This window comes from Haliotis cracherodii, unplaced genomic scaffold, assembly GCF_022045235.1.
Source record: "Haliotis cracherodii isolate W230 unplaced genomic scaffold, xgHalCrac1.p SCAF_10, whole genome shotgun sequence".
NCBI lineage: Eukaryota > Metazoa > Mollusca > Gastropoda > Lepetellida > Haliotidae > Haliotis > Haliotis cracherodii.
In genome coordinates, this window is record NW_027266265.1 from 44,419,720 (window position 1) to 44,436,994 (window position 17,275).

A 17,275-nucleotide genomic window follows, 5' to 3' on the forward strand; every position below is an offset into this window, starting at 1 on the left:
ATAGTAGCGTCACAACCACTAGGCTACACGACCGCCCTTCTAGGGAATTAAACCAGACTTTGGCATATATAGTAGCGTCACAACCACTAGGCTACCCGACCGCCCTTCTAGGGAATTAAACCAGACTTTGGCATATATAGTAGCGTCACAACCACTAGGCTACCTGGATGCCCCACCAAGCAAGAAGCTGAAGGGCCATGACGAACTGAAAACATAAATCAATATTAACCCCGAATCAGAAAACATCTATTAGATAACACAAACTATGAAGACTTGTGAAAGGATGTGGAACGTGTCATCCACGCAGCCATATTGAAACACCTGCTGGCAGTCTACCTGGCTCACCTGTGACAGGTGTTTATGTCATTAAGTGATTGGAAATAGCTCTTAATAAATTATGCGGCCAGTTCCAATGTCTGGGTGCCTAGACATTTACTGATTCTGTAGGGCCACGCAGACACATTCATTATTAAAACACCTGATACAAACGTACCGGTAGATATATAAGATCCTGGTGAACAGATCTGGATTACAGTATCTGCCAATTTTGATTTACTGTGAACAGAGAATTTTTTGCGACCGTTTTATTATTGCGAGTTTTGCGAACGAGACTCAATCGCAAAAATTAAAAACACAAAAAAAAGTATAAATAATACATACATACTTTATTCATTGCAACACGTCATCAAATGTTGAAATCATCAACCAGAACCACAAGTTAAAAATACAAATGAATGCAGAATGGTCACACAATGCATCACAAATGACAGTGTAAACAGACCAATTAGTGTCACTGTTGCCTCACAGTAATCCTGCCTTCTTCCAACCTCGCTTGATTGCGTCAGTGTCCTTTGCAATTTTGTCCACACAGGAAACAAGCCATCTTGCGTGATTCGGTTTCATGACACTGGTCAACTTTCCGGCCAACTCAGATTAACTAGCTTCGGAGAGAAGCTGTCTATTGTTTGGTAATCGAGGTGTCGTCTCAACACGGCAACTCGCAAAAATATCTCGTCGCAGTATTGTCTTTGGTGTGGTATTCGCAATATTTTAACGGCGCAGAAATAAAGCTGTTTACAGTAATCATGTTAATAACCGCTCAGGCAACGAAAACAACAACAACCACTGACATTGGGAGAGTACCCGGGTTTGCTGCCTGGAATACAGCCCTTCTGACAATCTTGGTAATGCAGTAGGCTGCAGTGTTGGGGAGTCTTTACATTCTCCGAAAAGTTCTGGGTGGGTTCGAATGGGCAGCGCTTCCTGGGAGAAGTCCCATTCGCTGTCTGGGCTGCGTGTAGAGGGGGCAAGGGCCCTGAGCTGATGATAAGCCGAACAGCCTGACTGTGCCAGGATCGCCCAAACCCTCTTAGTTGCATTTACTTATTTTTATATGTATACTGATGATGATGATAATAATAATAATAATAATAATAATAATAATAATAATCATAATCATAATCATCATAATCATCATCATAATCATAATCATGATGATGATGATAATAATGATAATAATGATGATAATAATATCAAAGAAAAAGAAAGGTCGATGAAAATCTGAAAAAATACCATGAAAGATGTCAGAAGATGTCAATCTTTTTTGCTAAAACCTTTTTCAAGACATTTTTAGGGCATTTACCACAATATTGTAAATACAATTGACATAGACTTTACATTTAGCCTACCTCATGTCTTTTGCTAAAATAACCAAGAAAATCAGCAAACCAGGAAATTACATTTGTCACGCCTAATCTGAAGACACAAAGGATAGCAGCTACTCACACTGCTGAGAGCTACGAGCTCCTATAATAGCATATGTCCCTCACCCACTCCCTCAGAACAAAGTAGAAGAATATCAATACAATCAGTGTTCATTGATTTCCAGTCGTGAGCTCATTGATTGGAAAAATCTTATAATGGGGAGCTTGTATGGGTAATTGTGAAGCCATGGCATAGACTGGTATGATAGTCATCAATACATTGATCAGCTTGATGTATCATTAATAACTTTATCTAGGTTCAACTCGAACAGACCTTTATTGATAAGTTGATAAGGAACATTGATATGATTCAAAATTTATACTGATTTTAAAAAAAAATTACAATGAAATAACCTACGAGTTATTAGGAAATATGGTTTATCTATAATCAACATAACCTTTAATCATTTGCAACAACACATTATTTGACGACATGAAGCAATGGGCCTCTTGCAAACCAATCAAAAACACCAGAAACATTTCCATGAATTAACCAGTCAGCATAAAGCATAAATATTTTGCTCAGTGAGATTAATTGCACTGATATTCTTGTCCCTATTGGTAACATTGACAAATAATGTCACATGTTCAATGTATTTAGGGCTAATATTGGAGCTGCTAACATAAACATGTTCAATGTATTTAGGGCTAATATTGGAGCTGCTAACACGAACATGTTCAATGTATTTAGGGCTAATATTGGAGCTGCTAACATAAACATGTTCAATGTATTTAGGGCTAATATTGGAGCTGCTAACATAAACATGTTCAATGTATTTAGGGCTAATATTGGAGCTGCTAACATAAACATGTTCAATGTATTTAGGGCTAATATTGGAGCTGCTAACATGAACATGTTCAATGTATTTAGGGCTAATATTGGAGCTGCTAACATAAACATGTTCAATATATTTAGGGCTAATATTTGAGCTGCTAACACGAACATGTTCAATGTATTTAGGGCTAATATTGGAGCTGCTAACATGAACATGTTCAATGTATTTAGGGCTAATATTGGAGCTGCTAACACGAACATGTTCAATATATTTAGGGCTAATATTGGAGCTGCTAACACAAACATGTTCAATGTATTTAGGGCTAATATTGGAGCTGCTAACATGAACATGTTCAATGTATTTAGGGCTAATATTGGAGCTGCTAACACGAACATGTTCAATGTATTTAGGGCTAATATTGGAGCTGCTAACACGAACATGTTCAATATATTTAGGGCTAATATTGGAGCTGCTAACATGAACATGTTCAATATATTTAGGGCTAATATTGGAGCTGCTAACACGAACATGTTCAATGTATTTAGGGCTAATATTGGAGCTGCTAACACAAACATGTTCAATGTTTTTAGGGCTAATATTGGAGCTGCTTACATGAACATGTTCAATATATTTAGGGCTAATATTGGAGCTGCTAACATGAACATGTTCAATATATTTAGGGCTAATATTGGAGCTGCTAACACGAACATGTTCAATATATTTAGGGCTAATATTGGAGCTGCTAACATGAACATGTTCAATGTATTTAGGGGTAATATTTGAGCTGCTTACATGAACATGTTCAATATATTTAGGGCTAATATTGGAGCTGCTAACATGAACATGTTCAATATATTTAGGGCTAATATTGGAGCTGCTAACACGAACATGTTCAATATATTTAGGGCTAATATTGGAGCTGCTAACATGAACATGTTCAATGTATTTAGGGGTAATATTTGAGCTGCTTACATGAACATGTTCAATATATTTAGGGCTAATATTGGAGCTGCTAACACGAACATGTTCAATATATTTAGGGCTAATATTGGAGCTGCTAACACGAACATGTTCTATGTATTTAGGGCTAATATTGGAGCTGCTAACATGAACATGTTCAATGTATTTAGGGCTAATATTGGAGCTGCTAACATGAACATGTTCAATGTATTTAGGGCTAATATTGGAGCTGCTAACACGAACATGTTCAATGTATTTAGGGCTAATATTGGAGCTGCTAACACGAACATGTTCAATGTATTTAGGGCTAATATTGGAGCTGCTAACATGAACATGTTCAATATATTTAGGGCTAATATTGGAGCTGCTAACATGAACATTTTCAATGTATTTAGGGCTAATATTGGAGCTGCTAATATGAACATGTTCAATGTATTTAGGGCTAATATTGGAGCTGCTAACACGAACATGTTCAGTGTATTTAGGGCTAATATTGGAGCTGCTAACATAAACATGTTCAATATATTTAGGGCTAATATTGGAGCTGCTAACATGAACATGTTCAATATATTTAGGGCTAATATTGGAGCTGCTAACATGAACATGTTCAATATATTTAGGGCTAATATTGGAGCTGCTAACACGAACATGTTCAATATATTTAGGGCTAATATTGGAGCTGCCAACACAAACATGTTCAACCTATTTGTTCGATTCCACACATTGGTACTATATGTGAAGCCCATTACTAGTGTCCCCACTATGATATTGTTCAAATATTGCTAAAACTGTACTCACTGTGGTCAGTGAGACCTGAATATATTAACAAATACCCACAACCCCACCCAACCCCACCCCATCCCCAAACAGCAAGATTGTCCCGATAGCAATGCAGCCAATGGGACCTAACCAGAATATATTAACTACCTCCAAACAGCGATATTAATCCTAGTTCTGTGAGATTTGATACCCAAATGAAAATATTAATTTTAGCCTGATAAAAAATTCAGAATATAAAATGTCTTCTTCTTGTGTCAAGTCAGCTTAATCAAGTGTATATTTTTACCTTATCATTTGGTTGCAAAGCAACACTATCATCTTTTTCAATATCCCCAATCTGAAGACAAGGTCTCTGTATTCCCAGCACCTACTAGCAAAAGGTATCTATGAAAGAACATATAGCCGACAGTGATCTTCACTGGTCCCAGGGCCCATCAAGGTTCTTATCAGATAAAAATAGATTTCATCTTAGTGTCTGTCTTTGAAAGATGCTATGACATTTGCCCTGGAACTAAACTGCCTTTTCCAAGACATGTGTCTTGATATGACCTTTCAGATATATCTACATTATCATCCTGATTTCTTCTACAATTTACCATGAAATATGAGAAGTTAAGAGAAGAGAAGGAATCTATCTTTTTAGCACACAAACTTCCCACAGGCATGTATATTATTAATCACATGAAACAACATCATAATATTGTATCCATTGCGTACTGACTGGCAATCCTGAATGCTTTAGTATGAGTGAGTGAGTATTGTTTTACGGCACTTTTAGCAGAATTCTAGCCATATCATGTCGGGGGAAACCAAAAATAGGCTTCACACATTGACTCATTTTGGGAAAGTCTCTGGTGTGAAGTGAACACTTTAACCACGGCTGCACTGCCCTGACTTAAAATACGTTGCGACATAAAACTATCTTGGGAGTCACGTGTTTCCTGCTCCCTTCTGTATATTCATTTCATCAAATACAATATTCTATCAATGTTAACTAGTTTGAATGTTATATAGTTTACCAGATCTTCATGGGCAACAAAATATAGTTTTTAATATCATTGGTTGAAGTAACAGAATATTCACAGGACATTGTTTCTGTTACTAACTTGATCAATGAATATACAGTAAACTACGGTTATAACAAACTCAAAGGGACCACTAATATTAGTTCGTAATAACCGTAGTTCATTATATGCATATATACATCATATATTCAACAAATGGCCGGGACTAAAAAATAAGTTTGTTATATCGGTCGGTTCGTTATAAGCGTGTTCATTATAAACGTAGTTTACTGTATTTGAAAACATGTAAATTGCAAATGATTCTGTGACATTTGATTGGCTAACCAAACAATTGGTTTTTTTCATTTATGTCTCAATAAACCAAAGTTTCAAAGTTAACCAATCTCGCTACAAATTGGAATTGAACAAAACTGACAGAAAACGTAAACAAAGTGAACAGTATTGTCTCGCTGAGTGAGATTGGTTTCATGCCGCTTTTAGCAATGTTCCAGCAATATCACGGCGGGGAACACCAGAAATGGGCTTCACACATTGTACCCATGTCGGGAATCGAACCTGGGTGTTCAGCGTGACAAGCCAACACTGTAACCACTAGGCTACCCCACCACCCCTTGTTTCATTGAAGCAGGAATAGCCTCAAACTCGGAGGCCTAGTGAAATAAGGTTAACATTAAATCTCTGGACGTAAAAACGATGAATTCCTAAGGCTGTATTCCTTATCAGGTGGTCGGGTAGCCTAGTGGTTAAAGCATTCGCTCGTCACGCCGAAGACCCGGGTTCGATTCCCGACATGGGTACAATGTGTGAAGCCCATTTCTGGTGTCCCTCGCGGCGTAAAACCATACTCACTCACTCCTTTCCTTATCACATGGTACATATGTATGTATATGTTAGTTCGGAAACCAAATTCTGCTCCTCCAAGTCATGTGACTACAAATGGCCACAATTACCCGGCATGACATGAAAGGGGAGATAAAAACACACAAAAAAGTGCTGGGTAACATGCCATTCAAAGACAAGTTCATCTTGATGTAGTTGTCAGCATATACAACCTGTGTGAGGAAACATGATAGTCATGCCATCTCACTCCCCTGATCTCTTCCTGGGCACTATCAGCCCTATCTGACACTCCACGTGCTGTTTCTGAATGCTGGTCACCATGAGTCAGTGGAACTGTACGACAAGAGTGAACTGCTCCACCTCATTTCCCAAACCTCACCCGTGAAGATCCGGGGTAGAATAGGTCTTCTGCAACCCATGCTTGCCGTGAAGATCCGGGGGTAGAACAGGTCTTCAGCAACCCATGCTTGCCGTGAAGATCCGGGGTAGAATAGGTCTTCTGCAACCCATGCTTGCGTGAAGATCCGGGGTAGAATAGGTCTTCTGCAACCCATGCTCGCCGTGAAGATCCGGGGTAGAACAGGTCTTCAGCAACCCATGCTTGCCGTGAAGATCCGCGGTAGAACAGGTCTTCAGCAACCCATGCTTGCCGTGAGGATCCGGGGTAGAACAGGTCTTCAGCAACCCATGCTTGCGTGAAGATCCGGGGTAGAATAGGTCTTCAGCAACCCATGCTTGCCGTGAGGATCCGGGATAGAATAGGTCTTCAGCAACCCATGCTTGCTGTAAAAGGCTACTATGCTTGTCGTAAGAGGCGACTAACAGGATTGGGTGGTCAGGCTCGCTGACTTGGTTGATGCATGTCATTGTATCCCAATTGCATAGATCGATGCTCATAATGTCAATCACTGGATTGCAGGTCCACACTTATTTAGTTACCAGTCGCCATCATATAAATGGAATATTGCTGAGTGTGGCGTTAACAACAAACAAAAATGACACAAATCAACACGCTTATCAAGACTATATATTCCATTGTCAGGGTTTTAATGGACACAGAATACTGTCTTGTACGCATACAAACTGAGAATTGATGCAAATAACTTACATTGCGTGTCGCGTGGGATGAAGAATAGTATGGCTGGTTGAATCATAACATTTATCAAAAATGAAGATTGCATGTAACATAGAACGGACATTTGTATTCTGGTAAGAAACACATCCAATGTTCAGGGTGTCAATAGCTGATTTTCCATAATAAGAGCCTTTGGCAAGCAAACTGTAAAAAAACATTTGGAATTTCAAAAATGTTCATATTTTCTAAACTTCCAAGATTATTTGAACATTGCATTAAATATCGTATGTAAAACTGAGGATCTGTCTCTTCCTCTTTATTGGTCTAGTGACAGCTAAATAAAAGTCATCTTTGCAAAGTCATAATATTACTCAGCTATAACAAAAACAAAATGACATTTTACTGGTAATTCCAATTTGGGAATCTTACTAATGTTTGCAGTAGACATGGGCCGAACATCGACCACTCAGAGGGTCTAGATAAATCTGAGATAGCACAACAGAAATCTAACCTTTATCAAAACTACCTACTTCGCTTCATTTTAAAACAGTTAAGTTTCTGAATGGGCGGTCGGGTAGCCTAGTGGTTAAAGCATTCGCTCGTCACGCCAAAGACCAAGGTTCAATTCCTGACATGGGTACAATGTGTGAAGCCCATTTCTGGTGTCCCCCGCCGTGATATTGCTGTATATTGCTAAAATCGGCATAAAACCATACTCACTCACTCACTCACTGAATACTTTATATAAAATAACAAAAAGAAGACTATTTGTCATGTGTACATCGGATGTGTACTTAGAAAGTTATATATATGGCTTATATACTGAACAAAAAGATTAGGGATCCTGAATATTTTTGGGGATATGTTTTTTGTGGGGAAGACTGATCACACAATTTAATAAAAATATCTTCAAATATATTCATGATCCCCAATTTTTTTGGTTCATTATATATAATTACATAAGAGACATGTGTTTTCTAAGGTGATGCAATTTGCTGTTTAGAGTTGCATCCCTTTGGCATGCTGGAAACTGTAGGTTTGAATCCCAGTTTCAGAATAATAATGTTTCTAGGTTTGTCAGCACCATACCCGTGCTCGTGGTTATCATAGAAGTCTTACCAGTCTAAGATCTGCATTACTTTAGGCTTTCCTCCGCATGATGAGACGCCATGATATTAATCAAATATTATTCAAAGAGGTTTTAAACCCAACTAACGATTTATAATTTAAATTACATTTTCAATATAAACACGGTCATGCCCATGTAACAAAATCCTATTCAATTTGACAAACACTGGCTGTAAAGATAATTCACAAAATAACATGACACTTTTCATTATAATGTTGAATCTACAGAATGTATCCAGCTTAAGTGAGTCGTGAATGAGAGTGGTCTCAGCAATATTCCAGCAATATTCACAGCGGGTATCCACTTAAAACAACAAAACCTGTATACAATGTATAAAACAAAACAGTAGGAATTCATCCATCCAAATCAACCAATCCGAAAATCTGATTGTACCAACCGCCATAAACATTGTCAATATACAGGTCAAGTACAGTGATAACACTATAAGACTGCCACCTGCCTGGGATCTATTTCATTATATACAACAGAAGTAGGTTCACACCCACCTGTGTTATTACACAGTCAATGCACAGCAGATTTTATTAGATTCTCTTTATACACAAAGTGTCATGTTGCTATTTCACTCTTTATGTGTTTTTTTGTTGTACTTAGAAAATAACTTTGATGAATTTCAGTCATGCAACGAAGCTGGAGCAGAACAATTTCATATTTTTTGGCAATGCCTTATATTTTATAGTGGTTGGTTTACAAAAAAATTTAGCCTAAAATTCAATTTGGGTGGTGTGCCGTTACAAGTAACAGTGATGTTTTATTCCACTGGTTCTCAATCATGCGCTTCGCTTAGGACCGGAAGTGCTAGTTTTAGAACGTTCGTCGGTCGCAACAGTGACATTGGTCCGTGGGTTCCCCACATTGGTTTTTGGCATTGCATGCTATATCAAGTCGAACTTCAGCCATCCATAGTGTAAGTTTATGAATTATATCGTTAAGAACCTTTTAGATATGTTTTGGATGTAACTTATGTTAAATTTTGTGTGTATTCAGTATGTGGAAATTCTAGTGTAATGTAGCATCAGGAACCACGTGTAAATTTTATGATGCGCACTTAAAATCACCAGATAGTTTTTTTATAGATGTCTATTGAAGCCTAATGATTGCTCTGGCGCTTCTTTCAGTATTAATGCCATGCTAGGCTGATTCGGACTCATATGAAGTCCACCACAAGGTCGTATAAGTACCCACGTACATGTGTGTTTTCCTTATTGCATAAGGGTTAATTCTTTTGTTTTGTTTTGTTGTAGCCTTTTACCAAATGCATCCATGCACACTGGCGTGCGCAGAAGTAATAAACTTATAAATCTTGAAACTCAATTTTGTCCAATATTTTACAAGACTGTGCCTCAGTGTTGGATCGGTAAACTGATGACTGCTAGAACCTAAACCACGTTTGGGGAAGACAGTACAGTAAAAGGACTTCGACAACTGCTGAAGACGGATGGAAACTACAGTTATGGAACAGAGTGTAGACACCCTTAAAGGCAAAGCCGATGAACAAAGTGATGTCGAAGATGAGAAACGCAAGAGGATATTGACTGAAAAGGGACAAATTCTTTATGAATCGACCAGACAAGAGCTCAGTATTAAACTTGAAACATTATGGAAAGATGTTCAACTTCAAATTGACAATAGCAATGCATGTTATGGTGACCTCATATTATTAAGAATTTGTGAGAAAGAGCTAACCAAATCCTTTGCTGAGTTTCAAGAACTTGCAAATGAACTTGCTGCTTATTTGTCCAGGACAGGTACAGAAGAGAGTAAGCAAGATTTAGATTCTCACAATCTGAAAGTGTACAGCTTGAGGTTATCAGTGGACAGTGCTGCTAAACACGTTGACAGCTGTATTCAAGAAGCATTGGAAAAGTTCTCACATCGGACTAGCAAAACGAAATCGGAGAGTAAGTCAAAAGGATCTGATTCTCATTCGTCAACAGGTAGTTCACTCCTTGCTAAAACACTTGCAAAGGCTGAAGCTGCAAAGGCAGCTGTTGAGTTTGCAGTAAAAGAGGCAGACATTCTTAGGCAGCAAGCATTGATTGACGAACAACAGCAAGTAACCGCAGCTCAGGCCATAAGGAAGAAAGCTGAACTCCAAGCAGAGTGCAAACTCTTACAGCAACGAAAGGAAGCTGCACAAGCTGAGGCAGAAGTTAACGCTTTACGTGCCACCTCAGTTTCGAGTGATGTACAGAAGTCAAGTATTCAGTTACCTGCTGAAAATTCACAGGAACGGACACGAGTGTATGTATCACAGCTTAGACAAATGTCACAAGATCAGAACAATCGGACACAACGTGACCGTGCTGGTGCAGAGTCACTGCTTGATCGTCAAGCTAGTACTAGACCAAGGAATAGACCACTTGACCCAAATGCTCCAGTTTTTCAGTCAGCTGCACCATTTGTAAGTACTCAAGAGTGTCAAGCTGAAGACTTTTCACACTTTCTTTTAAAGAAAGATTTGCTGCTGTCTAGACTGCGATATTACAATGACCAGCCAGAATCATACAGTATTTGGAAGTATGCATTTCAGAGTGTGATGGGCGAATTGAGAGTAACACACATGGAGGAACTGGACTTATTAGTAAAATGGTTGGGTCCAGAATCAACAAAACACGCCCTAAGTCTAAGAGCATCTAATGCTCAGGACCCCCAGAAGGGACTTGAAAGATTGTGGCAAAGACTTGATGAGCGATATGGGTCACCTGAGATGGTGGAAGCATCTCTTAAATCTAGGTTGACCAACTTTCCGAAGTTGACAAACAGAGATAACAAGAGACTTTATGAACTTGCAGATTTACTTTGTGAGATAGAATCAGTAAAGAGCTGTGAGAAGTATAGCTCAATGCTTGCTTACTTTGATTCATCCACAGGGGTGAATCCGATTGTACACAAGTTGCCGTATTCTCTACAAGAAAGATGGACGACTCAAGCATTCAGGTATAAAGAACGCCACAGTGTCTCTTTTCCACCTTTCGCAATTTTTGTCGAGTTTGTGCAGGAGTCAAGCAAGGTCAGAAATGATCCGAGTTTTGTGTATGAGTCAGGCCAGAGTGTTTCACTCCAGAAAGAAAAACCCTACCTGACACAGAAAACAATAAAGCCTGCAATCTCGTCAAGGAAGACAGAAGTTCAACAGTCGCAGAAAGAAAATAGTACAGAAGAAGTAGCTTTGTGCCCCTTGCACAAGACGAAACATTCTTTAAATGAATGCAAGGCTTTTCGAGAAAAAACTATTGAAGAGAGGAAGGAGTTTATCAAAAGACATCGACTTTGCTACAGATGTTGCATGGCAACAACACACATTGCCAGGATGTGTAAACAGCCAGGAAAATGTTCTGTGTGCAATGACCCTAGACATGCAACAGCCCTGCACATAGACTATCCTCCCCCTGTCCAGAGTGATAGACTGATGGATGACAATAGCGGGGAGAAGGATCAGACAATAGTTAAAGGTGGGATAAGAGATCCTGTTTCCTCCAAATGTACACAGATATGTGGGGAAGCATTCAGTGGTAAATCTTGTGCCAAAACAGTCCTGGTGAATGTGTATCCAAAGGGCCAACCTGAATTATCAGTGAAGATGTATTCGTTACTTGATGACCAAAGTAACTCAAGCTTGGCACGATCAAAGTTCTTTGAGATATTCAACATTGACAGTGATAAAGTGCGTTATACACTTTCCTCATGTGCAGGTGTAGTGGAGACTTCAGGAAGGAGAGGCAGTGGTTTTGTAGTTGAATCAGTAGACAGCGGGGTCAGTTTTGATCTTCCAACGGTCATAGAGTGCAATTCAGTTCCTAATCAGAGGGATGAGATACCCACCCCTGATGTAGCTTTGCATTATCCGCACCTCGTCGACATTGCAGATAACATTCCCCCAGTTGATGAATCTGCTGACATTCTATTGCTCATTGGTAGAGACTTGATTCAGGCACACCATGTCTATGACCACCGCATTGGACAAGGCAAAACCCCATATGCTCAAAAGCTACCTTTAGGTTGGGTGATCATTGGTGAAAGTTGCATAGGCAAGGTGCACGAACCTGACATTGTGAATGTTAAGAAGACATACCTCTTGAAAAATGGACGCACGTCTCTTTTCAAGCCGTGTCCGAACTCGTTTGATCTGAAAATAAATATTTCACAGGATATTCTGTCGCCTGAAGAGATGTTAGGAAGGACAGTATTTGAGGTCACCAAAAATGATGACAAACCTGGATTATCTGTCGAAGATCACGAATTTCTTCAAATCATGGACCAGGAAATGTATAGAGGCACAAGTGGAAACTGGGTCGCACCACTTCCCTTCAAGTCCCCAAGACCACTCCTTCCTAACAACAAACCTCAGGCTATCAAACGAGCCAACACATTGGACCGTAGTATCACAAAGGATGCAGTGAAAAAGAAACATATGCTGGATTTCATGGAAAAGATATTTGAAAACAAGCATGCAGAAATTGCCCCTCCTCTAAAATCCGGAGAAGAATGTTGGTATCTACCATTATTTGGCGTATATCACCCCAAAAAACCGAATCAAGTGCGAGTCGTATTTGATTCCTCGGCTCAGTACAACGGAGTGTCATTAAACAACGTTCTGTTGCAAGGACCAGATATGACAAATAGTTTGCTGGACATTCTTATCCGATTCAGAAAACATGATGTGGCAGTAATGGGAGACATCCAGCAGATGTTTTACTGCTTTCAAGTCCGAGAGGAACATCGAAATTACCTCAGATTTTTGTGGTACAAAGACAATGACCCCAACAGAGAGCTGATCGAATACCGAATGACGGTGCATGTGTTTGGAAACAGCCCATCTCCAGCTATTGCCACTTATGGGCTTCGAAAAACAGTAGAAACTGGAAAAAATACTTTTGGAGAAGATGTTGAACAGTTTGTCAAGAAAGATTTCTATGTTGATGACGGACTCACGTCTACGCCAAATGCAGACCAGGCTGTAGATCTTGTGAAGAGAACACAGCAAACCTTGCAAGAGTTTGGAAACCTAAGACTTCACAAAATTACATCCAACAGCTCACAAGTTGTGGAAGCATTCCAATCTGAGGATCTTGCTAAAGATTTCAAAGACTTGAACTTTGAGGAAAACACATTCCCTTTACAGCGTAGCCTGGGGATGTCCTGGGATGTGAAATCTGACACATTTACATTTAGAGTGTCAGATGAGGCAAAACCTTACACTAAACGTGGAGTGCTCTCAACCATCAATAGCCTGTATGACCCAATGGGTTTCGTCGCCCCTGTAATTATCAAAGGAAAGATTCTCCTCAGGGAGCTCATATCACAGAAATTGGAATGGGATGACATGTTGCCCGAGGAACTTCGACAGGAATGGGAGAACTGGAGAGATTCTTTGAGGTTACTCGAGCAGTTACAGATTCCTCGGAAGTTCTTGCCGATGTCTCTTCAAAAATATGAGAAGAAAGAAGTATGTGTATACTGTGATGCATCCGAAAAGGCTATTGCGGCTGTAGCTTATCTGATGGCGGGTGAGAAGACTGGAAAAAGACAGATGGGATTTTTGTTAGGCAAGACGAAGGTCGCTCCGACCCATGGACACACCATTCCTCGTTTGGAATTGAGCGCAGCCGTGCTAGGGGTAGAAATTGGGAATTTTGTGTGTGAGTGCTTAAACATTCCATTGACATCTGTCAATTATTTCACAGACAGCAGAATTGTACTTGGGTATATTTCTAACAAGACCAGAAGATTTTCTGTTTATGTATCCAATAGAGTAGCCAAAATCAGAAAATTGTCATCTTCACAACAGTGGAATTATGTTGCAACAGATTTAAATCCCTCAGATTGTGCAACAAGATCAATTTCAGCCAACTTAGTTGGAAACAGTTCATGGCTTCAAGGTCCGTCTCAACTCCCTGAGAAAGATCAACACATAGAGTTTAGCGAAGACGAGGAAAATAGCACAGAACTGTTGACAGAAGTGACCTCATGTGTTACCAGTGTTGTACACAAACATGAAAAGCTAGATTCTCACAGATATGAGAAATTCTCAAACTGGAAGAAACTTGTTGAAGCCATAGCACGTCTTCGTCAATTGGTGAGGAAGCACAACTGGAAAACGAAACGTGAATCAAAACATGTGTGCACAGGTATTGTTGGCAGCCACGCTTACATGGCCTCTGAACATTTTATCATTCAACAAGTTCAGCATGAAGTCTATGCAACAGAGATAGACTGCATCAGATCCAAATCTCCTTTGCCGAAGGATAGTTCAATAAGGACATTGAATCCAGTGATTGATGAGGAAGGTATGCTGAGAGTAGGTGGACGTCTCGGTCAAGCAGATTTGAGTACTGGTCACAAACATCCTCTTATTATCCCTGGTCATCATCACATTGCCACTCTCCTCGTTCGCCATTATCATGAACAAGTTAAACATCAGGGCCGACACTTTTCTGAAGGAGCTGTAAGAGCTGCAGGTCTATGGGTTACAAGTGGAAAACGTTTGATCAATTCTTTGATCTACAAATGTGTGAAATGTCGGAAACTACGTGGTCGAGAAGCCCAGCAGAAGATGGCCAATCTGCCAGTTGACCGCCTGACACAGAGTCCACCTTTCACGTATGTCGGAGTTGACACCTTCGGCCCCTGGAATGTTGTCACACGGCGCACAAGAGGAGGTCAAGCAAACAGTAAGAGATGGGCATTACTGTTTACTTGCCTTGTTGTGAGAGCAATTCACATTGAAGTTATTGAAGAACTGAGCACCTCTGCTTTTATCAACGCTCTGAGGCGCTTCACATCTATCAGAGGTAGAGTAAAAGAATTCCGGTCAGATCGCGGAACCAACTTCATTGGCGCAGCAGGCATTCTCAATGTACATGTTATCAATGTTGAGGACGAGCAGATTCAGAGCTTTTTGAGTGAAAACAAAACCAGTTGGATTTTCAATCCTCCACATTCATCGCATATGGGTGGAGTTTGGGAACGAATGATCGGCATTTCACGAAGAATTCTCGACTCCATGCTCACTGATGTGTCATCGAAAAACTTTACACATGAAGTGTTGACAACATTAATGGCTGAGGTTTGTGCAATTGTGAATGCACGACCAATCGTACCTATCTCATCAGACCCAGAATCGCCAGGCATACTGACACCCTCTACTCTGTTGACTCTGAAAACTGAACATGTAGAGGAAATGGTGTCAGACTTTCAGATAAAAGACTTATATAAGTCACAATGGAGACAAGTACAGTCCCTTGCTGATCAGTTCTGGGGAAAGTGGAAGAATGAATATCTTCATACCTTGCAGCGTAGACACAAATGGTTTTCAGATGAACCTAATGTCTCACAAGACGATGTTGTTCTTTTAAAGGAAAAGAATACTGCAAGAAATGAATGGCCTATTGGTGTAATAGAGAAGGCTATTCCAAGTACAGATGGCAAAGTGCGAAAGGCTGTTGTCCGTGTTATCCGTGAGAAATCGGCAACAACATATACACGTCCAATCTCAGAGATGGTGGTGCTGCTGTCTGCAGAGAAGTCAAACAAATGACTTTATGAACATTGTATTGTTTTGCTTAACGTACTCAAGTGTCTATTGTGTTATTCATGCATAATTGTATGTGTGATATATTTGTAATATATCAAGCGGGGAGTGTGCCGTTACAAGTAACAGTGATGTTTTATTCCACTGGTTCTCAATCATGCGCTTCGCTTAGGACCGGAAGTGCTAGTTTTAGAACGTTCGTCGGTCGCAACAGTGACATTGGTCCGTGGGTTCCCCACATTGGTTTTTGGCATTGCATGCTATATCAAGTCGAACTTCAGCCATCCATAGTGTAAGTTTATGAATTATATCGTTAAGAACCTTTTAGATATGTTTTGGATGTAACTTATGTTAAATTTTGTGTGTATTCAGTATGTGGAAATTCTAGTGTAATGTAGCATCAGGAACCACGTGTAAATTTTATGATGCGCACTTAAAATCACCAGATAGTTTTTTTATAGATGTCTATTGAAGCCTAATGATTGCTCTGGCGCTTCTTTCAGTATTAATGCCATGCTAGGCTGATTCGGACTCATATGAAGTCCACCACAAGGTCGTATAAGTACCCACGTACATGTGTGTTTTCCTTATTGCATAAGGGTTAATTCTTTTGTTTTGTTTTGTTGTAGCCTTTTACCAAATGCATCCATGCACACTGGCGTGCGCAGAAGTAATAAACTTATAAATCTTGAAACTCAATTTTGTCCAATATTTTACAAGACTGTGCCTCAGTGTTGGATCGGTAAACTGATGACTGCTAGAACCTAAACCACGTTTGGGGAAGACAGTACAGGTGGTCAAAAGAATATACGTAAAAATTAAACTTCCAGATTGGTACTGCTACTAATCAATGCAAAACATACTGTAGGACACTCCATCGTGGAAGTATGATTGTAAAATGATACCAAAAGAAGTATGATTGTAAAATGATACCGAAAGATAATTAATTTGTTTTGTTTTTTAGATCAATGATTTTTTTATATATTGTTTACCATCTGTCAGTGGTGATAAAATATGGTGGGGTTTTTAATTTCATCTAACTGTAAAACAGTCGGACAAAACAAAATTGTCAAAGTTGTTGTCCAATGAACAATTGATTTTGGGGGAAAACCTGGGGACATTTGTTCTCGAACAAATTATTTCGTTCCAAAATATGTCCACCCCACCCCAGAATAGCAAAATGGTTGGTCCCTAAGACAACAGGACTGTATTGATGTCGCAAGAAATCTGTAGCATCATCAGTAGTGGGTGATGTCGATCTTCCATTGTTTCCAAAATAGTACTGATGTGTTGTCATGTTGCTAGGGGCTTGGCGACCAGTCAAAACAAAAGTTTATTAAGGGTGATTCAGCAAATGAATGTAAAGAAACATAGT

The 17,275-nt window shown here is 39.5% G+C and overlaps 2 protein-coding genes across 5 annotated transcripts in view; one reads left to right on the forward strand and one right to left on the reverse strand.

Moving 5' to 3' along the window:
• Window positions 1-17,275, reverse strand: part of LOC139451097 (kinesin-like protein KIF28) — an 85,338-nt gene that overhangs the window by 61,413 nt on the left and 6,650 nt on the right. The window lies entirely within an intron of this gene.
• On the forward strand, window positions 9,122-15,906 carry LOC139444359 (uncharacterized). The gene is made up of 2 exons (XM_071225312.1): window positions 9,122-9,273; window positions 9,611-15,906. The coding sequence occupies exon 2, from the start codon at window positions 9,805-9,807 to the stop codon at window positions 15,904-15,906; it is 6,102 nt and encodes a 2,033-aa protein (XP_071081413.1). The 5' UTR covers window positions 9,122-9,273; window positions 9,611-9,804.